This window comes from Lepidothrix coronata, unplaced genomic scaffold, assembly GCF_001604755.1.
Source record: "Lepidothrix coronata isolate B3197 unplaced genomic scaffold, Lepidothrix_coronata-1.0 Scaffold93, whole genome shotgun sequence".
Classification (NCBI taxonomy): Eukaryota; Metazoa; Chordata; class Aves; order Passeriformes; family Pipridae; genus Lepidothrix; species Lepidothrix coronata.
The window spans coordinates 2027766-2053030 of record NW_016690273.1 but is presented as its reverse complement, the minus strand read 5'-3'; the positions used below and the strand labels follow the sequence as shown (position 1 = coordinate 2053030).

General features: G+C 45.0%; 1 protein-coding gene across 2 annotated transcripts in view; it reads right to left on the bottom strand.

The window, feature by feature from the left end:
• Window positions 1-16124, bottom strand: part of SCAF4 (SR-related CTD associated factor 4) — a 29885-nt gene extending 13761 nt beyond the window's left edge. The window contains exons 1-9 of one of the 2 annotated variants that reach the window (XM_017821908.1): window positions 16042-16124; window positions 8473-8556; window positions 7826-7870; window positions 7233-7394; window positions 4896-5031; window positions 2541-2680; window positions 1835-2011; window positions 1393-1493; window positions 843-890 (exon numbers count right to left, since the gene is read on the bottom strand). In XM_017821908.1, coding sequence (XP_017677397.1) covers window positions 843-890; window positions 1393-1493; window positions 1835-2011; window positions 2541-2680; window positions 4896-5031; window positions 7233-7394; window positions 7826-7870; window positions 8473-8556; window positions 16042-16071 — 923 coding nt within the window. In that variant the 5' untranslated portion in view covers window positions 16072-16124. The remainder of the gene's footprint in view (window positions 1-842; window positions 891-1392; window positions 1494-1834; window positions 2012-2540; window positions 2681-4895; window positions 5032-7232; window positions 7395-7825; window positions 7871-8472; window positions 8557-16041) is intronic. The other variant, XM_017821909.1, reaches the window with a different exon arrangement.
• Between the last annotated feature and the right edge of the window lie 9141 nt (window positions 16125-25265).

Genomic DNA, 25265 nt, shown 5'->3' with positions numbered 1-25265 from the left:
TACAAAGATCTCAGCCTATGGAAATGTTTCAGGAAGGTTGTCTGCCTTAGGCTAAACTTCTTCCTCTCCAGTTCCTCTTCTGGGAACAAAAGAAGCAACATTTTCCTCAAGGAAAATAAACTGGCTGTACTTTTGCTGTTAACAACCACCTTGGTTTGGGAGGAAATAGGGCAGAGGAGCACAGGATGTGTATCACAGCAGGATTACAGCGATGCCAATCCCTTCCTGATTCAACACACAGCATGGACAGTGCTCAGGGAACTCAGGAGGGCTCTGCAGGTAACAGGACCTGCCTGCAGGAAACTGAACTGGATTTCAGGAGGATACAGGAATTTCACGGTGATGGGAAATGGAGCTTTGCACTATTTGAAGACACGGGTGCCACAAAACTCTGCAGAAGTTCTGGACAGATCTGTTTTTCATAGAGAGAATGACTGAGTTTGTGTGCCCATACTGGGAATACTGGAATTCCACCTTCAGGGACATCTTGCACAAGTGTGAGGTGCTAAAGACAGAGGCTCTGAAGTGCTGCCAGCACAACATAAACATGCCCAAAAGCCTCTGGCTGGGCAGGCACAAGCAGTGCTTATGTGTGACCTACCTCATCTCTCTGTACTCCAGAGTTCACCTGTACTCTAGGGAAAATACCACCAATTTCCTTCAAAGGCATTTTAATTAACTAGTACTTGTGAAACATAAAAGTGCTGGAGGTGAGAGACACAGTAAGAAAGCTGATGAGAGTGTTAGTGGTTCTGGTTTTGAGAGCAGGGTTTGGATGCAGATACAGAAAGTAAGACATAGGGCCACGGACTGAAGCAGGGAAAAAAGAAATATGGACTAACCCCGGCATTGAGCACCATCCAGCCTGTGCACTGAATGAGAGAGGGGTCCTGTGGAGAAAACTGGGATGTGGTCATGGCATTCCAGACTTTATCATAACGCACAGCAAAAGGGAAACAGGACTCTGAGCTCGTTTGTGGGGGGACTGAATGTTCGAGAACCTTAAGCCAATCTTCATTTCTTAAGTAGTTAAAACCATCAAAATGTTTGGAATAGCATCTTTTCCCCAGCCAGCAAAGCAATCCAGCCGATCACTAACAATGCCCTGACACACTCAGTTGTGCAATAAACACATCCTGAAATCCAAGCTAAGCTTTTCTCTACAGAACACAGTCCTCAATCAGTGACGTTACATAAACCCACACCACATCATCAAAGTGAAGAGACATAAAAACCACCCCGCCAAAAATTGTTAACAGAAATTGTTAACAGTGTTTTAAATTTGGGCTGTAACAGTTAAGCACTGAAGTAACTTCGAATTTTAATCCACTTTCTAACCTAAAAATCTTTTAGAACAAAAATTTCTTAGTTTTGTTATGACACACAACTTACAAAGCCGGCTGAGACACTGAAGGGGAAGGAGCTGAATCTTCTTTCTTTGCATCTTCCGCTGCTTCTGGTTCATCATCATAGTCAAACCGATCTAGAAGTTTCTGAAAGAAATCACATTGTGCCCACTATTTTTTCTGTATCTGACAGAACTGGCAGCCAAAATATCTTTACTATCACAGTTTTACTGCATATCTAACAGCTCTGGAATTCAAGACAAGGTTAGAATGGGGGAAAAATAAAAACCTATGTTCTAATACAGAATAAAAACTGTCCAAAACTAGTTTTCTTCAGCTTCAGAAAATGCAAAGGCCATAAAAGCAGGAAGCCAACCTCCAAATGGAAAAAGAGAAGAAACAAAATTAAAAACTAACACAGGACACTGAGGTACCATCCCCACAGTTGTGTTCTGGGGAGGTTCAACACAGAACAAACCAAGGCTTACTTTGTCAAACGATGTTTTCTGCTCAGGTGCTGGGAAAGCAGCTTTTTGCTCTGGTGCCTGAGCTGCTGTGGTTTTCAGCTGAGCAGTAATAGCTTGAACCTGAGCCATCACAGTGTTGTCTATGACCGGTGACTGGGGCTTCTGAGGCTGCTGGAAAGTCTGCAGGATTTGCTGAAGCTACAAAACCACAAGGTAGTATTAAGAATATGTTCTGATATAAACACAAAGCATCAAAAGAGTTGTAGGATATAACTTTTATGTCAAACCAGACTATGGCACAGGATGAATACCAGTAACTTGACTGAACTAGAGAGAACTCTAGCAAGATCAAGAGTCACTTTTTAAATACTTCAGTGGCAAAATTCAGCAGATCCCAACATTGTAGGACTCAGGCCCCTCAGCACTGCAAGTGCTTAGTGGACTGAACAACAGCACTCCACATTTTCTTTCTTATATTCCACTTGTCCTGGAAACTTCGTAACTGCATCAATTCACAACTAACAATATGGGATATTTAACTGTATTTTCCCCAAATACCACAATTACTGGATGGAAGGGTCACAGATAATTCAAGTACTCTTTGACTCCACTGAAGACCTTAAGGAGGCTCTTTGCTTTGCTTCAAACGGGGGATATTAATTCCATCATTTTCTCCCCTCGTTTCATGTAAAAGCTGGAGTTAGAAGGGAACCAACAAGCAGGTTACCTGTTGTCCTTGTGTTGTCTGGAACAGCTGAGCTACAGCTGCGAAGGCATCGGAGCTGGGCAGCTGTGGCACGGTGGGCACTGAGTTCGCAGTCACCTGAGGGGGCTCTGAGGGGACCTTTGCCGGAGGGGGCGGCGAACCTGAGGGATCCACAGGAGCAGAGGAAGGGCTGTGTCACTCCAGAACACTCACCCTGCTCTTCACCTGCCTCCTCAAAACAAGGGCCTGGCCACAAGCCCCTCTTTAACACAAAATTCCTTATTTACACCACCCCAACTGCACATTCCGTTTGCTTTGCCATGAACTGCCCCAGCCACTGCCCACACGTGCACACTGTATGCACCAGGAAAGAAAAAAGGCCCATCTGGAAGCTGGTCCCACATGGAATTTTAGAGCACGGCTCCCTGTTTGTAAGTGTCCAAGTTAAGAACAGCTCTGACTCCAACAGCGTGAGGCAACGAGCATCATCACTGTGTGATGGTTCTGGGCTCATGGCTCATCTGAAGAGCAACTGAGTTCCTCCTAACATTTTCTATTTTCTAGCAGGAACTGAACTTTTTCTGAGAATTCTGGTAATAATTAGAGATTATCTCACAGGCAGCTCATTTTCTTTGGTAAGGTCTGTTCACGTGCCCCTTTTGCACAGGCACAAGCCACACCTGCAGCTGATGGATAAATCCTCCCACCAGAAAAATTACTTTTACTCATTCTTCCAGGAAAAGACTCCCATTTCCAGGAGCTTTACTGAAATTGAGATCACACTCTAGGACACGTTGACAGCTTTGGCTACATATGTAGCTTTCTCATTCTCTTTGCTTTACATTAAAATGCCTATTTTAATAAACATTTTGCCAGTACGAGGTAAATTAGCAATAATACCATCAATTCCTCCACACTGTGAGCAAGTTACTATTCTTTAGCAAATTTGTTTTAATGGACATAATAGAGCTGTACAAGGAGTGACAGTTAAAGAAACTCCACAGATAAAAATATTTAGTTTGAAATACTAAGCAAACACGTTTGCCTTGCAATACCATCTCCTTTAAAGCCATTCCTCTGTTTGTACTTCAAATAACTCCAGTGTTGACAAGCAGCAAGCAGAGACAAACGTGTTTAATATTTTCCCAGAAGTGAAATGCAATATAAAAATACTGCAAAAAGGTATATGGTTGTTCTTAAGCATGAAGTAACTCCCCACTTATTTCCTGTATATATTCAGAAGGATATTTTCTTGCTCAAGGGAGAAAATTCGCATTCTTCTCTCTATGGGCTAAACAGATTGTATCTCACATAACGCATTAATATATTTATTATTATTCATTAGCATATTTATTTCAGGGCCAAATTATCCCCTCTGGTGCATGTGAATAATCTCACTGAAAATCTCTGCAGAAGGCAGCCAACCTGTTTGCCACCAGTGAGGACACTCAGCTGGAAGGGCAGTGCCTGTCCCAGCAGAATGAAACTGCACAGCCACCACATTTCATGGGATACACTTCCCTAAACACAGCTGGAGAGGCTCCCACTTGTGCTGCTGAGCATCACTATTTTGTTGTCTGTCACCACCCCTCCCTCACTCCATTCCACTTTTCCCAGTCCTACTCCAAGGTACACAATGAATAAGGAGGTTACCAGAGCTCAGCGTGAAACACAGAGTGCAGAGCCAAAACACAGGCCCTCTGGAGAAAGAGGGAATTGTGGAATGTGTATTCTCCTCCACTGCTCCATAACCTCACTGCCAGCTTTTCATGGAGCACAAAATAGGTCAGTGCAGCACTGTGGGCAGGCCCTCCCTGCTCTGCTCTGTGGGTCAGTGCTTTCCAGCCCGTGCAAAGGCCCAGACAGAACTGCACTGTTCGAGAATCTGGATGTGAAACACCAGTTAAAGTGTCCCGGGGCTCACACTGAGACACCGACAGCTGCTGCTTTCAGGTACTAAACTGATCCAAAGAAAGACAAAGCTCTTAACATGTAAGATCCCACTTTACTCATCTGGATTCTACATTAAAAAATTACATCAGAATTGGAAAACTGAGATACAACAGACAAATATTTCAAAGCAAAAGAAAAAGTACTTGTTTAAGAGGGGACACAGAAGTCATCTGTAAGTGTCCACATATGTATGTGCACATGAATATCTGTGATACATATTTCAGGTATTTTCCAATTAAGTGCTCACCAGGCACAGTATCAGCATTTATTCAAAATAAGTTCAGCTGCTCCACTTAATTGTGACAACAAAGGTAAGTTTATGGACATGTTGCTGCTGGAACTAAGAGCAGGTGCTTTCCTGTGAAAGCAAAGAGGTATTGCCATTTGCCCTTTGAAGGCAGAAGTTAAAATGTTCATTCCTACCTTCATTGTTAGTAGCATTCTCTGCCATTGGGGCAGTGGCACTAGTTCCTGCTGCCATATCCAGAAGAGGCTGAATTATTTCAATTTTAAATACTCCATTTTTCTGCCAAAGGTTCAGGACACGGACTATTTTACTCTGTTGAAACAAAAGTAAGCACCAATGCTGAATCCAGCTCTCATTAACAAAGTCCCAGTTTATCTTCTGTATGTGGAGAAGAAAGGTTTGAACAGCACACAACATAACCAGGCACACCAATTTAACAAACCTTGTGTCGTGACACAGGGCAGCAACACCTTTTACATGGTTAAAATTAAAACTGCCAACTTATTTTACTGTCTGCTTTAATAAAAAGCAATTTGTGACACTTTCCTAAAACTGTTCTGGGCAGTCAGAAATCCAGGTCTGATGAATAATCGAGGACATCACTTCAGCCCCATTTCTTCACAGATGGTCACCAAGGGTTGAACCAACCAACCCATGTGACCACAAAGAGAAAAGGAAGACAAGCTGGAAAGCCCTAAGGAAGAGAGGGGCAATCACACCAGGAAACACCAGAACAGCACTTCAAAGCCAGGCTGAGGATTGCTTCCTTGATTTTATCCCTAACCCAACCAATTCTGTGTTGACTCCAGAAACCATCTCCATCACTGCTCAAAAGATCAGGAAAGCAAGTGGGAAACATCCTCACAGATCACTGCAGAAGGATTAATTTAGAATCTCTGATTGTCAGCTGTTATTTTAAGCTCATTTCTTTTTTTTCTTTTGACATGAAGAACAACGCAGCTCTCAGGAACAAGCTGGAAATTAGCCTTTCCTTCTTTAGCCCAGCACTAAAACAATGTCACACTAGTTGTGTTGCTTCAGTTGGAATATTCAGGCAGGTAGAAGTCAGAATACATGTTGTATTGCTGTCCTTTTGTAGGTTTAGTCATCTCACCTGCAGACATATAAGCTTCAAATACTTTTTACTTGGAATGAATTGATTCTGTCCCTTCTTGTTTCAACAATCAAATGTCTCACAGTGACTCAGTTATCTACACCCATGCAAATCCACCTCTACCTTCATTAGCTAAGTGATTCAAGAATTTTACAAAATGTTTGCTAAAATAACATCAGTGAGAGAGAAACCTGAAATAGTCTATTTTTAAATAAGATTTTGGTCTGAAAAAACAGTTAAACTTGAAAACAGCAGAATATCAAAGCAATAAAATGCTATCTCTCCAGAAGACCTGAAAATAGAATGAAGGCCAAAGAATGAGTAAATTTAATAGTCCTGTTTTCAGTCACATTAATCTTACAGAAAGGCTGTTTAAAAAAAAAAAAAAGTAGCATTATCTTCAGACATCAACCACGGTTGTCGTGTATCTGCAGATCAGGCTTTTTGGTTTAGAAACTGGAAATCCATCAAAGCAAGCATGTTATAAATAATATTATTCCCTATATCAAGTAGCCCCATGAAGGAGATGGACAGCCTAATTCATTTATGTGAACAAAATGGTAAGCACAGAAACAGAAAGGAGAAGGGACTGCTCTTTTTCACCAAGGTATTAACCCAGGAGCTCCAGGATATCAGATTCAAAGCCTGAAGGTCTAAATGTACCACATTAGAGAACTATGAACATCAAAGCTTTACAAAAAGCTTATTTAGAAAGTTGGGGAAGAAGTCAGGTAGAAAAGGAGTATTTTACAGAGAAAAAGCGAAGAGGTGTTTTTCTGGAAACCAACTGGCAACTTCTGAAACATACTTATCTTGGATTTTCCTGCCAGGGAACAAAAGTCATTTTCTGTTGGTAACAACCAGGACCATCAGGAATTCAGGACACTTTCTGAGCCTCTGTTCTATCAACAAGTACAGCAGAACTAAGAAAAACAAGGCCTTAAACCAGTGTTGGCAATGGAGAACAGCAATGAAACCCTCAAGTACAGGACTGGGAAAGACTGATGAAACCAACACAATGATTTTCTTAGAAAACTTTTGTGAGCAGAACCATCACTGCCTACAAAACCAGAGCTGCTCCTGCAACACCTCCTTTTTGTGGGAGACACTGCCTTCCAGAGGAAGTTTTCCTGAAGCAACCTCAAGAGGAAAAGCTTTTGGCACAGTAACCACACAGTGCTGAACTGTCTGCACAGGCAAAGCTGATGAGGGTAGGCAAAATATATCTTTTAACTCCAACTTGCATTCAACTATCACCTTTGATCATCTTCCTCAGCCCGTTTTACCCTTTCCTACAGCAACAGTCCCTCCCAGGGACAGAGAATCACCCAGTTCACTGTCCCAGGAGAGCAAACACCATGACCAATGCACAGCAACACTTGGGGAGTGACAGTCATACCTTGTCTTCAGATGGACACAGATACAAATACTGGAATGTGGCAGTAATATTTTTAGAGAATCTTGGCCCAAAAACATCTTTGTCTGTTCCAAACTGGTGCCGGGACTGACGAACAATGGAGTCAATCACGTACAGCCCAGGGACTTTGTACTCTGGTTTGCACTGAAACACAACAAGAATTGTCCATCAGGCAGGGATATTCCCAGGAAATCTGCTCCTGGGGAGAAAGGGAGCACTGCATTCCAGCCTGTTGCTCTACATGCCCAGGCAAGCATGAAAACTGCCATTTCTGAAAGTAAGGATTAAGTTAGTGACAATTAATTTTAAGTTCAGTACCTCCAGTTTCCTCCCCAGCTGCTGGGTAGAGAAAAATTTCACAATTTGCTTCCCCTCCCATTAATGTATGATGGAAAACTAAAATGAGGTTATATATACAAAAGTGATACCAAAATGTATAAAATCCTAACAAACCAGGTTGATTTCCCCCCTCAATCCCTGAGTAACAGAAGCCTTTCTGGTTATTTATTGGCAATATCTAATAAAGGATGCAGACAATAACTTTATCAATAGATTTTTTTATTATTTTTGTTTACCTTTTTGATAAACTTCTCCACAATCTGGACAACATGCTTGTAGAGCTGGAAAATAAATAACATACATTAGCTACATATCAGCTACTGAACAGTGGCACATCATTCTGGAAGTGTTTTCACTCTTTGTGCTTATTACCACTTTGGAAAAAGTACAGAATATGGTAGTCACATTCTAAAAGGCAGGATGCTATCAAGCTAAATTAATTAATTAAAGCACAGAGAAAAGGATTTCATGGGGGAGACCCAGACCCAAGGCATCCTTTCTGCCAGCAGTGTGGTGTCAGTGAGTAAGTGAAAGCTTTCTGGAGTTACTTTCTACGCAGGACCAGCATTTCCACGTGCTAATAAAGTGCAGTTGCACCCTGCAACAGTTAAAATTTTATTTCACAAGAATCACAACACCCTAGTGGATGTAGCATTAAAAAGCAATGACCCAAAAAAAAATATAAAAACCAAGCTGGCATCACGCTCCCAGTCCAAAACCAAGAGATGATGTTCACCACCCACTTGTTTCTACACAACAGCCTTAACGCCAACCAGAATAAACCATCCCTGAGACTGGGAAATCCTGAATATTTACTTCAGAAGTGAAATAATAAAACATTGCTGCTGTTTACAGTTTGGTGTTTGTGCCTGTTGTACTTTACCTTAATAGCTTTAATGGCAGCTTTTGTGATGAGAATCATCTTTGCTCGGGAAATAGGAGGTTTCATCTCCATCAGTGAAAAGAGCTGAACAGAGAAAACAAAACAAACATTAGAAATGTGTTCTGAAGCTTAAGGAATTCACCAAAAAAGACATTTCAGGTGGGTGAGGGATTTTTGATATCCCACACTGTGCTGGCCACATTGCTGGCTGGCCCTGAGAGAACTTGCTATTTTACAAACCTATTTTGCTCTTTTACAAACTGCTGCCTTATTCTTCATAGGTCACCCAGGGGAAAGTTCATTCCTCAAGGACGTTTTCAGGAGTTACTGGTCTTTACAGATGATATGTATGTGTGTGAGTGTGTGTATATATATATATGTATGTATGTATGTATATATATGTATATATCTACACACACCATAACTGAAAATAAGCATTAGCTTTACATTTCAGAGATGAGGGAAACTAAAACTGGCACACAGAGTTGGGGAATCATCCATGAAGACATCTGGATACACTTTCCCCAGGATCCCAGCACCACCTGAACACTGTGACATGACATTCCATCCGTGTGGAATGTTTTAAAAGAACAGGGAACTGAGGGATTTGGGGAGATCTGTTGTCAGTAACAGCCTGGCACTCACATGTACACACACCAGAGACCCCAGATTCCAATGCACATTGCACTGCCCTCCAGATCCCTCGGGATCCCTCTCTGGATCTGCAGTGAATTCTATCAGCTCCACAAGCTGCTCTTGGAAATTCTCACTGCAAAATAACCAGCTGCCAAAACCACCCCGTGCACTGCACTGTGTTCTTATGGCAAAACAACACTGAGATCTGCAAGGCTTCTACACACACAGAGTTGTTTTTACCTTGAAATAATTCCTCACAAATCACAGGGGAAAAAGTGCTTTGTGTTACATAATTTCATTTTGCCCTTTACAATAAAGAAAAAATTGAGCCCTTGAACACTAGTCAAAAGTGTCATCAATTATGTGCCACAAAGCAAAATAAGAGAATACAAGTGTCTTCATTTGTCACTGTTATGGAAAGTAAGATGTCATTTAAAAATTTCTTCTACTTCTAATTTTAATTGATTTAAGTTCCAAGATACTGTTGAAGTGACCAAGTTGCACAGATTTATTCACTGTCTCGGTCAAGGAAAAAAAATCAATGAAGAAGACAAAAAAATTTGGCCAAATAAGGCAAGTAATTTGCTAACCAGGCTTTCAGCAGGACAAAGGGAGGCCTTACACCCATAAAACACAGAGAGCTGGCAACAAGGTATTTACTTTCTTAATTCAATTCCTATTCCAGGAGATGTGACAGAAGAAAAACTGTCGTTCAAGACAGTGGTAGCCAGATGCCTTTTCCAGCACCAACACAAGACCATGGATTCTCATTATCCATCTCCATAAAATGCCAGTTCCAATGCCAGAATGTTGGACTTTTAAAGCCATTTTAACTGTTAAACATATTTCAGCTTGATGAGAAATCACAGCATGGACAAATAAAAAACTGTCAGATAAAAGACGGAGAGAGGAGTCTGTGAGCTGACTTGGTTTTAAAAACAAATCTTGTTTTAAATTGGGACTTAATTGCTTTAAAATAAGTGCAAAGACTCTCAATGAACTAAGTCAGTAATATTATTAAAACTCAGGAAAATCTGTTTTAAGCTGTAATGAAAGGGGAAGAGAAATCGAAAGCCCAACACCCACAACGAAGCACCAGAAGGCTCAAAAACAGACAGAGGAGGAAAAAAGCAGCCAACATTAAGACAGGCATTCCACATCCTTTCCTTTGCACGTGGAGAAGCAACTGGTCCTCCAGCAACAGGATCCAGTCCCACATAGTAAGAACAAAGGAGCTGGTGTGAAAGCAGCACTTTGTATGTCAGGAACACAAGGAGAGACCCCCCAGGAAACTGGGAGGGCTCAGAGCAGGGCCCAAGGTAACAAGAAACAAGGGGCAGCAAAAATATAAAGAGAAGTATCTTTAAAGTATCTCAAGTTTGACACTGCAATTGGGGGAAACATGGAAAAAATAAAAATCCAAGGAGAAAAACTGCCAGGGAGGACAAAGGCACACATACATACGTAAATACACCTACAGTACATATATGCATGTGCATGTGTGTGTATATATATAAAATAAATTATTTGCCCTCTCTTCACCCTCCCCATCACCATCTCTTGGAATTTTACAACAGAACTTTCCTACTTTTTTCAAGTTACCCGAAATCTTCAAATATCAAATGACTAGTTTAATGCTGATTTTTATTTAATTCTCAGTATTGGTTAAATGTGTCTACACCACGTTTTAAACACAGGTAAATCTAAAATTTATCACCCTTACAAGTCCCTCATGGCTTTTCACTGGTAGAAGGGGGAGCTGCTCAGTAAGCCACCCATGAATTTACATTTCCATATGTTCAATTAGACTGGGATCTTCCTCCACACACATTGCCCAAAGCAATACACCAAAAAAAACACCCTTATTTTCAGAGGATTGTTCTCACAATAATAAATCCAGTTCCTCCAAGGGCACCATGATCAGCCCAAGGAACAACCTGGACACAAAAGTTTACACTATTTAAAAAATCACTGTGATGGATGCAACACAGGCAATGAAAATCTGTGGCTTGAGAGCATTTCCCATGTCCTGCCTCACAACAGGAGCCTGTCCCTAGAATGCTCTGACCTTCTGCTTTCACTGACCATAACTGCAGGATCGGAGGATGTTGACACAAAAGAAGTGGAGGTATTAAAGAGCCCACTAAACTCCAGCCACAATACACAATATTGATTTAAGAGTATTTCTGGGTACTTTTCACAGCAGCACGGAAGGAAACTCTAAAGTATCTGTAAAGCAAAGAGCTTAAAAGGCAGAAAATTCACCTGCTCGTTTTCAGGCTGATAAATGCTCTTTAATAACAAAGGGGAGCTATTCATTAAACCATGGCAGGACAGCAAAAGGGAGACTAACTAACATAGTGAGCCCCAAAATTAAAACTTTACGTGAAGTACAGAAGCACCACAGAAAACACATGGAAGAAGTGAACCAAGACACCTTTCAGCTACAACTGTGCCCCTGCTCCAGCTCAGGAGGTGCCAGGAGGGGTGGGAAACAGGACAAGGATGATGATGGCCTTTAGTTCTCAGCCTTTTGAGCAGCAGATTATTAACTCCTGTCATTCTACAGTTAATGCCCTTTGCTGGTCTATTTTACATAGGAACCTGAAAACCACTATTTTAAAATTTACCGGGCTTGATGTACAATCTTAAGTCTATTTATCTGTTTTAAGCATGAGATAACCCGGTAGGAAGGTAAAAATACCTTTTAGGGCTTGAACTGGCTTCCCTGGCTTTGCTCTCTTGCTGAAGTGCCTCTGCCATAAAAAGGTCTCTTTATTTGCAAATAAAGAGCTACGGGTCTGTTTTATACACTCATTAAATCAACCCCCCAGCACAGCAGCAGCACGGAGAGAAGCACCTACTAAAACAAACACAGTGTTTAGTGATTAGTGGGTATCAAGCACTCAGGTCACTGTCAGGACACCTCATTCAACCTCCCCTTCTCCAATTTCCAGAGCAGTCTAACACGCCCTCAATGATTCAATCGAGCCTTAGGTGTCCAAAAACACTTCCCAAAGCAGGCTTCAGCCACAGTCAGTACATTCATTCACCAGCTTTTGGAATGTGTTTTATTTATGCATTTAGAAAACACGAGACACGGCAAATCACCGGACACTTATGGGTATATAATTGTAGTTACTTGTTTGTGTGCCTACAGAAGAAAAAGGATGATGGAAGACATGACCAACAAGCACAGACACCACACTATTTTGTTAACAAAACTTTAAAAGGGTAGGTGTTTTAGAAAATCCAAAGGAATTCTGCTGGCCCTGTACATTTTCCTTCCTCTAAAGAACTTGCTGCTTCCTGTCCTCCTCAGGTTCTTCCTCGAGCTAAGGAAAGGAGAAAGAGCTTAGCAACAGATCATTCCCTATCTCAGATGATCAGCAAGTTTTAAATGCTTGACCACTAGCATCAGGTGCTGCTGGAGGTAAGAGATCACCATAACACCCACAGCTGTCAGGCTGTATTCTTGGGAAAATAAAGTGACATTTAGATTTGACCAGATATGACCCCCAGGCAATGAAGCCAAACAGCACTTCAGCGACTCAGCCACTTCTGTGGCCCAGAAGGGCCTTCCACAAATCCTGAAACACTGGGGAGAAACATCTTCACAAGGGATCCTCATCTGAAAATGACATCATGGAAGTACACACAGAAGAGAGTTTTGTTTTCTGCAGAAATGGTTTGGAAATGCAGCTCTCGGGGCCAGGGCAGGGCTCTCATGTCCAACACATCTCCTGGAAATACTGCTTGTCTTACTTCTCTTACCAGGAATCCCTACTGGAATGTCACAGCTTCCAGTATTCCTGGAAACAAGTTCAGTGCAGAGGCAAGAGACTCCAGCCAGATGCTGGTAGTTGTGTCCTTGCTGCTTTTCCCTGCACATCCAGACTCTCACCGGGGATCCCGAGCTCCAGCAACTGCTGGAGAACCACTGGGAAGGATATCCTGCCAGCCTCTATTTATAGCACCTGGGGAGGGAGGGGAAGACTGTAATAGAACAGGCAAAATAAAGCCTTGCCATTGGCATAAACCAGCCAGGCTGGATCAAAACCCCAACTGCCCAGTGCCCTGAACAAGGGCCAACAGCAAAGAAGGAACCTGCAGCTCCAGCTTGGAACAAACAGCCCACAAGATCTGCCACCTCATTGTCTCTGGGCACCTTTAGGTGGGATATCAAATGTTTCAGTGGTACAGATTAACTACTGTCAACCTGAGACACACCATTAAAGGAACAGGATGCATTACTCAACACAAATAAAAGATTACAAAACAAGAAAGTTGGCGCTTTTTTCCTATTTCCAGCAGCAAGACTGCGCAAAAAAAAAACAAAACCTCTTTTTCTAACTTTTATAACTATGCCTCAAGTTTTTCAGATTAAAGAAAAGGAAACATACATCCCCTAAACTGAAACATGCCAAGGATTTATAAACCGTGGCAGCTGTTTTGGTGAGGGGTTTTGTTTGCTTCTGTTTTGGGGGTGGGATTTTTTCTGTTTGGGGTTTTTTTGTTTTGTTTTTAGAAAAATGTTTGCTTGTTTTCCTAAAAGCATAACAAAGTTCTGTCCATTATCCAGTTACCTTTGGTGATTTATTTATACTGTGTCACTAATGTAACATAATATATGCACCTAACAGTGCAGGATCCAGTTGGAACTGAATTCCTCAGAGGAAACGCACCACAGCCCTGTCCAATCCCTCCTATTCAGCTGGAGGAATCTGCTCAAACTACAGCTGGATAAAGATGGAGCAGCAAACACAAAACCTGGGCTTGCTCCTGTAGAAACAGGAGGATTTTGAAGAGGACATTTATTGACAAACTTGCATTCAAAAGAGAGGCTCAAAGACCGGGACTGAGGGAACGGCACCACAATCAAACAGGATCAAATTACACAACCCCAGCGAGTTCCCACCCACTGCCAGAGCCAAACTCACTCCTCTCCCTCCCCAAGCTCTTTTATCCAAGAGGAGACACCAACCCAGCAGCTTCGAGCATGCCTAATTTACAGCCCTGCTTTGAACTTGGGCCTCCCACCATTCAAAGAATTGCTGCAAACACCAAACCCACCCCAAAAAAATCCCAAATGGTGGGATCACCTGCAGTAAGTGGCATCTCCTCCTTCAGGCAGAGCTGACATGGAAGCAGAGCCAGGAGAGAATCACCTCCAGCACGCACGGGAAGTGCAGCTCCAATCCCGGGGCTGCTGCACTTGGGAGTTCCATGATAAACCCACAATTCCCTGGTATTGTAGAGCCAGCAAGTCCAGGAATTCTTGGCCTACGGGATACTTTGTAGCTGCCCCCATCTTCACTGCTGGAGCCGCTCCACTCCCAATAAAATAATTAACCCTTAAGTGACTGGGACTGGCACCTCTGAAGGCCTCACAACACCGAGCTGTACAGACAAAACCAGCCCTCACAGCCTCCCCAGCCTGGGCTGTTCCCATCACTGTTGGAACAACACTCAGACCTTTGTAAAATGGACATTTCTGGGCTTTCTCAGTGAAAGAGAACAGTATCTCCCCCTAAATCTTACCCCCCCCCCAGACCATTTCAGTTTGTGCTGCTCCAGGCAGCAAGTGAAGAGACCCGTCTGAGAACTGGACTTTATGCGCTCTGCCAACACTACAAACACCCCTCCTGAGAGAGGACAGGGCAGGAACCACACAGACCCTGAGCTCATTCCCAGGCTGCTCCACACACGTCCAGTCCCAGGAACCCGTCACACACACAAGTGACTGCACAACAGGAACTTCAGCAAGGACCCTTTTCTCCCCCATAATTGATATCCAAGCAAAAAATCTGATGCTTTGCTCTCTTTCAGACATCAGGATTTCACTCGGATTCCTCTCTGCATCAAGCCAGAGCATCCCACCTTTCCTACAGGAAGAGGCAGGGAACAAAACACACCAGTTTCCAAGGCAGGGATCAGTCACGGGATCCCAGGAAACTGCAGAGTGAACTTTTTGCACCCTGACTCCATCACGGAAGAGCAGCTGCCATTTCTCCCGTTCCTGTCCTGCAGGAATGCACAGCCTCCCAACTTTCCAACGCATATTTGCGACCAGCCTCTGGCTGAGCTTTAACTGCTTTTCTGTCTAGGGAGGACCCGCAAAGCCTCAGTGCCCAGCTGAGAGGGATGTACGACCAACAACTAACCATCGTTTTTAAGTCACGTGTCAAAAAACTTTATAGAGGAAGGGCTAAATTACATTGCTGTTTATTGCACGAAAAACCGCCACGCTCCGCTTTGATTCCAACTCCCATCGGCCGATCCAGGAACCAAAAAAAAAAAAAAAAAAAAAAAAAAAAAAAAAAAAAAGAGAAGGCAGGGAGCGTGGCACGAAAGGAGAGTAAATGGTTTTCAGCCTCCTCTGTGCCCAGTGCTGGCGTCGATCCCTCAGTCACATCCCAGGCGCCCAGAGATCCCCCCTCCCGCTCCAGTGTCACACCGTCCAAGGCACTACGAGGGAACACCAGCCCCGAAACGCGGCTTCGCCCCAGCTCCAAAACGACACGCACGGCCGGGAACGACTCCCGGCAGCGATCCCGGAACAGGGATCGGAACGGGGTTCCCGCTGCCGGCGGTGCGAGGAGGAGCCCGGGAGCGGGAGGACAGCGAGGCGGTGGCAGTGAAGGCGCGGGGGCAGCGAGGGGACACAGAGATCCCCGCACAGATCCCTCCAACGCCGCTTCCCCCCCGGGCCGGGCCCGCGCGGGGCGGCCCCTGCAAGGCCGCGGGGCCCGGCCGCGCTCGCCTCCATTTTCCCCCGGAGCGCCGCTCCCCGCCGGGCCGAGCCGGGCCCCTCACAGGCGGCGGAGCCGGGCAGGGCCCTGCCGGAAGCGCGGGGCCGAAGTGGGGGGGGCGGTGCGCGATGGCGGCCGCCGTGTGTGCCGTGTGTGTGTGTCCCCCGCCCCGCGCTCCCACCTCCTGGTTGAAGGCGTTGACGGCCTCCATGTCGGCGCTGGCGGGCGGGCGGGCGGCGCTGCGGGCGGTGCTGTCGTTGCGGGCGGCGGTGCCGGCGGGTGCCCTCAGGGCGCGGCCATGATGGCGGCGGCCATGGCGGGGCTCGCGGGCAGCGCGCGCGGCCCGGCCCGACCGCGCGACGGGCCGGGGGGGGAGCGGGGGGAGCGCGGGGCACGCCGGGAGCGCACGGGCCCCGCTCGCGGCCCGCGCGAGAGCCGCCGGGGGCACGTGACTCGGCGCGCGCGCGCCGGCGCCATGTCAGCGCCGACCCCGCCTCCCGGGGGAAGGAGAGAGGGGAGGGGGGGGGAAATGGCGGCGTGGAGCGTGCACTGACAGCGCACTGCCGCTGTCACTGCCCCCGGACACTGCCACTGCCGCTGCTCGCTGCTGCCGGGCGGCCGCCGCGCCGCCACCGCGCTTCGGCCCCTCACGGCTGCTCTAGTGCTGTCGCGGGCGGCTGGGCTCGGCTCGGCTGGATTCGGTTGCGCTCGGCTGAGTTCGGCCCAGGTCGGGTCAGTTCGGCTGGACTCGGCTCCGTTCGGTTCGATTCGGGAGTGTTCGGCTGGACTCGCTCCTTTCGGCTCGATCCGGGAGTGTTCGGCTGGACTCGCTCCTTTCGGCTCGATCCGGGAGTGTTCGGCTGGACTCGCTCCTTTCGGCTCGATCCGGGAGTGTTCGGCTGATCTCGGCTCTCTTCGTTTCCATCCGGGAGTGTTCGGTTGGACTCGGCTCCGTTCCCTGACGGAGCCCCGGGGTGAAAGCGGCGCCCGCCCCACGTTAAACACTCAAAAATCGATTCTTTTCTGACTCCGTACCCCCACACTAAACACTCAAAACACGGTGTTTTTTCTGATTCTCAGCTCCACGTTAAACACTCAAAAATCGGTGTTTTTTCTCATTCCTCGATACGACACCCCCCCCCGTTAGACATTCAGAAATCGGTGTTTTTTCTCATTTCCTCATCCCCTTCCCCAGGCTAATGACTCAAAAATCCGTGTTTTTCTCATTCCCTGATCTCCCGCTCTACGTTATACGCTCAAACACCGATGTTTTTTTCTGATTCCCAGCTCCACGTTAAAAAATCGCTGTTCTTCTGATCCCACGCTAAACACTCAAAAATCGGTGTTTTTTCTGGTCCCCTGCCACAAGTTAAACACTTAAAAGGCGATGTTTCTTCAAGGCACAAGTATAAATAGGAGCAGGACTGGAAGGCGGCTCCCCACGCAAAGTGTTGTGCCCCGGTGCTGATCATTAATCAATTCCTGCAGCTAATCAATGATCATGAGGGCACCCGGTGGGTGCCCCCGGTGCAGCTCCGGGCAATGAGCCAACCTGTGCTGGAATCGGAATTTAAAAAAATCGCTTCAGCTTTCGTAGTTCTTTAAAAGAAAGCTACCAAGCTACAGAGGAGTGGTGGAAAATACTACTAATAATAAATAATATTGCCTACCCAGTGTCAGTGTCTTGGCTTTTTGTGGGAAGCCAGTCTCAATACGATAAATTAACTTCATGTGTAGCTTGCGCTACTAATCTTGTTTGTGTCACTGTCCAAAAATTCTCAAAGAGTGGCTTGTTCTACCACCTGAGAAACAGGAACAACAAAGGAAGAACATATTCCATGATTCTGTGATAACTGGATTGCTGTTGGGAACAAATTATGGTCCCTGCATGTAGTGATTCTTTTTATCTTTGTACCAGCTGATGAAAGATACGTGCAAATCTTACTCAGGCTTGTTGAAATCTGAAATGTTTTTGAATTCAGCAGAGTCCTTGTCATTTTACACCTAATGAGACACAAGTTTAGCTGAATTTCATTTAGATCAAGCATTTAAGGAGTTTCACAGAATGATGTGTCTGTCGCTTTTTTTCTTGCAATAACATTGTCTTGATCCTTGAAGATGTTAAGAACCCTAAATTTCGCTCTGTCTCCTACATTATTATTAACTTCGTGTATCATTTTTGACAAAGGAAGTGATTGACAGTGATCACCCATAAAAATGTCGTGTTCCTCGTTCTTTGATGATCTGTGTCTGCCTCTCTGACTCATTCAGTCAATCTGTAATTAACTTACAGGGCAACTTTTTCTTTTTTTTTTAAATTTTTTTAGAATTTCCTGGCATCCAGTGATACAGGTGACCAAAGTAAACCAGGGTGGTTCTGCAGCTGCCTTCTGGTGCAGCTGGAGCTGTGAGAAATCCAAGCTGTGGGGCTCTCTCTTGTATTCTCCATGAACACCAAGACTGGAGCCTGTAAAATACTTCCTTCTGGACAGGGGGTTACTCTGGAGCTTCTTCCTGAGGGAAATTGGTGCAGGGGAAGTTTGTGATTTCGTCTGTTGGGAGCATTTAGGTTTTTAGGCTCTGCTATACTGTTACTACTGAAGATTTGGCTTTAGTGTTAAAAAATACTTGGTTTTTTTTTTCTCCTGTTGACAAGTAAACATCTAAACCTGCTGTGGATGGATATCTAACCCTGGTGGGGCTTATAAGAACAACTAAAATTAATTAACAACATTAAAATTAACATCATCAAAATTAATTATTCAGCGCTTTAGGAAGCCTGCACAGTAGGAAGCAAGTTGTTGTTTGGGTTTTTTTTCCAATTAGGAATTGCAAATTACATTTGTAGTGTAGATATTTGCAGTTCTCAGGCAGCCACCATTCTGAATGCCAGTGCAGTTCTAGGTGTGTGAGCCAACAGCAATAAAAATATTCGAAATGTGAAACTGTTCCCCACCTGTACAACCACCTGTACAACCTCCTGGTAACTTTGTGGTCCTAGTTCTTCATCCCCTTCCTTCTTAGGTATTTTAAAACAAAGTATTTCATTTCGGACATGAGGAAATTTGACTTCAAAGGGTTTTTTCCACTCCGTAAGCGAGGTGAGAAGAAGCAAAAAATTGTTTGTATCCAACTGGACAGGAATTCTGTTTCTTGTTTTCTGTTTGCTTGTTTGTTTAGGAGAAGAAAACTCGGATTATCCGGTCAGCAGGAGCAGAAAATGCTGTCTTTGTGAAAGCAGCTTTCAGCTTTAGCTCACTTTAGGCCCCAAACTCTTTCCTTCCCTCCCCACATTATCCAGGTTCTGGTTTGTGAGGTGATTTCTAAGTGTGTATTATCAGTTTGCAGTGTATTCTATAATCTGTCTTTACAGTTCTTTTGAACCTGTGTTCAAGTGCCTTATTTTATGTTGCCTATGTCAGGCATTCTAAAGCCACGTTCAGTCCTTTTTTCTTCCCCAGTAATGTGTGAGACTTAAAAATTTGCCAAAAACTGCAGATGTGTTTTGCAATTTTTGCTTCCTAACTTTCAGAAATCGGTTTTTCTTGGTGTTTCTTTCTCCACTGTTGAGAAACTTAGATTTTAATTTGGTTTTTTAACATCACATAGTCATCCTGCAGTCACTACTTCAGAAGACAGGGTTTAAGGCAAGTTGAGTGTCCTAGGGTGCAATAAAATTCTGGGTCCTATCAGATGAAACCACAAAGTATTTAAGCCCGAGAAGGAATATGTAACTAATTAACTCATGAGCATTTTTGGTTTTGCAATACATCAGTAAAAAAATTCTAGTTGCATTATACTTGAGGGAGGTGAAGGAAATCCTGTGCAAGGGACAGTTCTTAGGCCTAAATTGATAAACGTTGGTACTCTTGAGAGGGACTGGTGGCACAAATCCTTACTTGTGGCTTCTGTTTAGCTTTCCAGGTATCGTGGAGCAAATGATTCCTGACAGGCTTTATTCTTGAGATTTAAAGCCTTTTTTTTTTTCATCACTCCTCTTACAGTCCCTGCCGTGGCCAGGAGATGGCCCTTATGTCCGCACTAAGAGGGGCAAACGAGGCAAACGCGATTTGTCTTCGCTGAAAGTGAGTTTGAGTAACGTCAGTAAATATCTTGGGCGAATGAGAACTCACAGGATAAAAGATCACTTTGATCTCGTAGCACATGAGGGGCACAGATTCAAGAACAAAGTCCAGGAACTTGTTGCACCACAAAAGAACTCTGTTTCCTTACTCAGTAAGAGGGATCTGACGTGCCCCTGAATTCATCAAACAAAACCCCTGTGTGTTGGCGGCGTTTGTTTGTTTTTTAAACGAGAATAGTCTAAAAGGCAGTTTCTAGCACTTTTTTTCCTGTTCCAGCAGAGATGTTGAGACCTGGTCTAAAGATTATTTTCCATGGAAAAAGGCATTATCACCTATGCTTTTCGTTGCTTCTACTTGCCCTTCCTCCCCACATGATGGTATTTATACCCTTCATGGAGACTGAGCTGTTCTGTTCTCCAGTGTAACTAACTTTCCATGCCCATTTGTGAAAAGCCATCCCAATGTGAACCTTTCCTGTATAATTTTGTCACACATCAAGGACATTATTCTAAACTAGTCTTGTTGCAACAATACATCTCTCTGTAGCCAGATCCGAAGGGGTGGAGCTCTGAACACTGCTTTTAAGAGACTGTGAGAGTAGAAGATAAGGTGGCAGCAATTCCCCTCAGCTATTTCCCAAGGCTGACAGTGTATTTTTGTGCAGGTCATGGTGCCCATCTGAACCAGAGAAGGAACTAGAATGGCTTGTCTGGCCTGCTGGGCATGGGGTAGTGCTGCTGAAAATCCCTGGACTGGTGCCTGTGGAGCTCTCACAGGGTCGGGATCCCCCCTCCCTATAGCCCTGCTCCTTGAATAAACCTTTTCTCAAGGTCTGCCAGGGGTTTGATGATGTGTCAGTTCCTTACACCAACAGCCACAGTCACTGACCCCTCGTGACCTTCTGCCCTTTTCACCTGCCATTGCCCACAGACATCTTTCCACCACCATTTATCATCACTGATTTGTTCTCAGGATCTACTTTCAGACCTTTTGTTTTGCTCTCAATAAAAACAGCGAGCCTTGTAGTGGAGAGTGCCTGCTTGAATCCAAAATTTCTGTTTCAGTCAGAAAACCAACTGTGAGAACAACATGAAAACGTGTTTCATTTTCTTAGTAAAAAAAAATCATTATTTATACATACAGACATATATATATATATATATATATATATTTACACACCCCCATACATGCATATTGCACCATGGCCATGAACCAGATTATTTTCTACATTCCATGCAGGAGGATTCTTGCAGAGGATAGTTCATCCCCTGGATCTGATGATCATTTTTGTGATTCAAGATCAAATTAACACTTAATCGAACCCCAGGCCAATCTCTGAAGAGTTTCATCCAAATCATAGAGTGGCTTGGGTTGGAAGGGACCTTTAGAATCATTGAGTTCTACCCCCATACCATGGGCAGGGACACCTTCCACTATCCCAGGTTGTCCAAGCACTGTCCTGTCGGGCCTTGGACACTTCCAGGGATGGGGCAGCCACAGCTTCTCCGGGCACCTTTTAGCAGCCCCTCACCACTCTCACAGGGAAGAATTTCTTCCCAATATCCAATCAAACTCTGCCCTCTTTAGTTTGAAGCCATTCCCCCTTCCCTGTCACTCCAGGTCCTTGTACATAGTCTTTCTCCATCCTTCTTGTGGGCTCCCCTCAGGTCCTGGAAGGAAAGTCCCTAACGCTGAGTTCCTAAGAAATCCAAAGGGCTCCTAGGCCTTGTCAAGTGTGAACAGTGGACCCAACAGTCTGTGAAGGGAAAGCAGTTGGAAAACACCTCCAGTGTCAGTTGTATGCCAACATCAAACACTTGACCACTGGCAGGAGATGGAAGACCCCGAGCTGTGAAAGGAGAGCTAAGGAAGGACTGGCTGTGTCCGAGGGGGCTGTGGGAAGGACTGGCTGTGTCCGAGGGGTCTGTGGGGGCTGCAGTGCCCTGCTCATGGTCCAGAACAGGCTCTCAGCTGTGGTTATCCAGAGTGCATGCTCTCACTGAATTTTGGGTTGTGTGGAAGCCAGGGCTCAGGAGTTCTTTGGACGGCTGTAGGTGCTTGGCAGTGAGATGCAAATCTGCTGCTGCTGTTCTGACTGCAGGGGTCATGGGCTTCAGGCAGCTCCTGGCAGTGTGGCTGCTCCTAAAAGCACCAGTAATGCTCTGCCTTCTTTGACCATGAAACCCAACTGTTAAAAGCTTCATTTGCAAAACTCACTGGTTCGGGATTGTTGGGGGGTTTTTGTGGTTTTTTGCTTTGTTTTGTTTTATTTTGCCTTGGGGAGGATGGTGGTGGTGTGGATTTTTTTGGGGTCTGGTTTTTCATTTCTTTTTTTTTTTTTTTGCAAGGTACAGATACCATCATTTCAAATATAAATATTTAGTAAAACAGACCCTGCCAAAATAAACATTACTGTGCCTGTGCGAATCTTCTCTCGCTTAGAGAAAATGAGTCGTGTGATGGGTACATTTCACGTGCTACTATAAAACACTTGAGTACCACAAAGAGAAGGGTGTTGCAAGAGCCTGAGATATGAGTGTAACTGTAAGTCCAGACACCTGGCTGCTTTTTGTAGCCATACTACAGCATCCTGGCATTGCTGCCTGGCCATGGCAACCCCTCTGTAAGATGGGGTGAGTGGCACCACTCTGGAGAAGTCACTGCCAACCCCGAGGTCCCGGGGGGATTCGTGTTTATGAAACAGGTAAGGGATTTTAATCAGCCCATTGCAGAACAAGAGGACATGGAACATCAACAGGTTGTAGGTTGTTTTAACTTACACCCACCCCCCCGCCAAATCCAGTGGTGGGTGTGAAGTCAGTGCTGGCTCGTGCAGCTGCTGGTCAGTCAGCCCTGCAGATGGAAGCTCTGTGTTTTCCTGCAGAAAAGCAGCAGACTGGTTGGTTAAAGCCTAAATTCCTGCCAGTGTGTCACAGGGCACACCAAGGTGTCCTCTCGCTGTGGCTGAAATTCAGCCAAGGTACTTTGCTGAGACAAGAGTCTAGTTAGGAACATGGTTTGATGGTTGCTGAAGCTCAGTCACTGAACAACCCTTTTGGGGAAGAAATTCTCCCTGATATCCAACTAAAACTCCCCTGACTCAACTTGAGGCAGTTTCCTCTTGTCCTGTCACTTGTTACCCGGGAGAAGAGGCTGATCACCACCTCACAACAGCCTCCTGTCAGGGAGTTGCAGAGCCAGAAGGTCCCCCCTGAGCCTCCTTTTCTCCAGGCTGAGCCCCCCCAGCTCCCTCAGCTGCTCCTGGTGCTCCAGCCCCTTCCCCAGCTCCGTTCCCTTCCCTGCACACGCTCCAGCCCCTCAATGTCCTTCTGGTTGGGAAGGGCCCAAAACTGCCCCCAGGGTTGGAGGTGCCTCAGCAGTGCCACGTTCCCACAATTCATGGAAGTGGAGAAGCCATTTGGCTTTTACAGGGGTTTAAGTTTTAATTTCCTGTTACCCAGAGCAGCGTGTCTCTAGGTTCTCCTGCTCCCCTGCACACCCATGATGTATTTGTCCTCTCTTGCCTTCTTAGAGCTGGCTGTGGCTCTCTGGCCTGGCAATACTTGGGTTTCTGCACTCGTGCTGCCGTTGCTATGCGACCAACCACCACCAGCAATTTGCATGACCCTTTCTCCAGATATGAAATTAATATGCAGGAATTAGTGCCAGCTGCAGTTGGTGATATGACCATTTTCAACCAGCTTTCTCCTCCCTGCTTTCCCCTCTGACACTGCCTCCACTGAACTACTGTGTTTGGGATTGGGGAGCGTGTCCAAAGGGAATATTGATAGAAACAGGTCCCAAGTGCCAAGAGCTCGTCCTCACCTGCAGAAAGCAGAAAAATGCTCAAGGACAGAAAATAAAGGTGCGGGCAAAGACTGGTGTGATGGGCCCTTATGTGCCACCAAAGGTGAGAAACCTATGTGAAATAAAAACCTTAGGGACAGTAAACGGGCAATTCCAACGGCAAAACTTTCTCTGGATTCTCCCAGGAGAATCTGGCTCGTTACAGGGCAATAATTCAAGTTGGTGGCTTGTGCTGCCAGATGGGCCACTGTGATGCTCTGGCCCGCCTTCCTGCCTGACACCCAGCTCCAAGCTTCTTCCTGCCTGGAATACAGCGGCCTCTAGAAAAAACATCTGACTTTGATTTAGAGAATTCCAAAGAAGGAGACTTTGCCATAATGCCTCGCTGGGTTGCTGTGCTGGTTAATTACCCTCACTGTTAAAAATATGTGTCGTATTTTATAGCTTGAATTTGTCTGGATTCAGCTCCCAACCCCTGGATCTCATTATAGCCTTGTCTGCAAGCCTGTGTTCATACCCAGACACACAGACTGGGAGCAGCCGCCCCCCTCCCTTTGCTAGGCTTTAAAGGACCAAGTTCCTCCACTATAAAGTGTATTATTTAGGTCTTTCTTCACCCTCATAGCTCTTTTCTGAACTTTCTTCATTTTCCCAACTTACTCCTTGAACTGGGGAGGTGCAGTTTTCCAGCCAGGGTTACAGGAGTGAGGAATACTCCGATTGTTTAGCAGCTTTTTTCTTCAGGGCTCCTTGCTTTTCCTTCGTGTGGGCCCTGTTTTAAATGGACTAAGATGTTATTTTTGATAGACAGAAATCCCCGCCCAGTGCCTGACTCATGTTATCTCTTTTGGCCATTTCAGAGCAGACAGGGAGTAGCAGGGTCTGAAAGTGCTGTCAAAGCCAGAGTTTTCATGAGTAATTCCTCATCCCTGCCAAATATTTCATGGTACTTAGTGTTCATCAGCCAGGTGGATCAGTGCTGATTCAAGGGAGAAAGTATGTGTTTGCTACAGAAACAGGTGCAGAAATAAATAACCTACTGGGTTTTGTAGTAATCAACCTGATATTCAAACACGTCTTTGAGTGATTCTGTAATCATGTAAATATGCAAATCCAGAACTAGATTTTTAGCTGGGTGGTTTTTTCTTCTCCTTTTTTTTTGCTCCATTTCTCTAGAAAGTCTACCACTGAAATATTTAAAAACTGTATTTGGATCCAGCAGGAACTGTCTTCCAGTTTTCCACCGAAGGATTTGCAAGGATGTATTGACTGGAACCTCTCTCTCCCTGAGTGTTTGAAGCAAATCCTCCCCTGGCATCACTAGGACCAGGGCCTACAGTGGGACCTGGGGGCAACAAATCCATCTCTGTATGGAGGGCACCAGTAAGAGAAAGAGCAACAAAATCTTGTGGAAAACAGTATCTCACCAACCCTTTTTCTTTTCTTTTCTTTTTTCTTTTCTTTCTTTTCTTTTCTTTTCTTTTCTTTTCTTTTCTTTTCTTTTCTTTTCTTT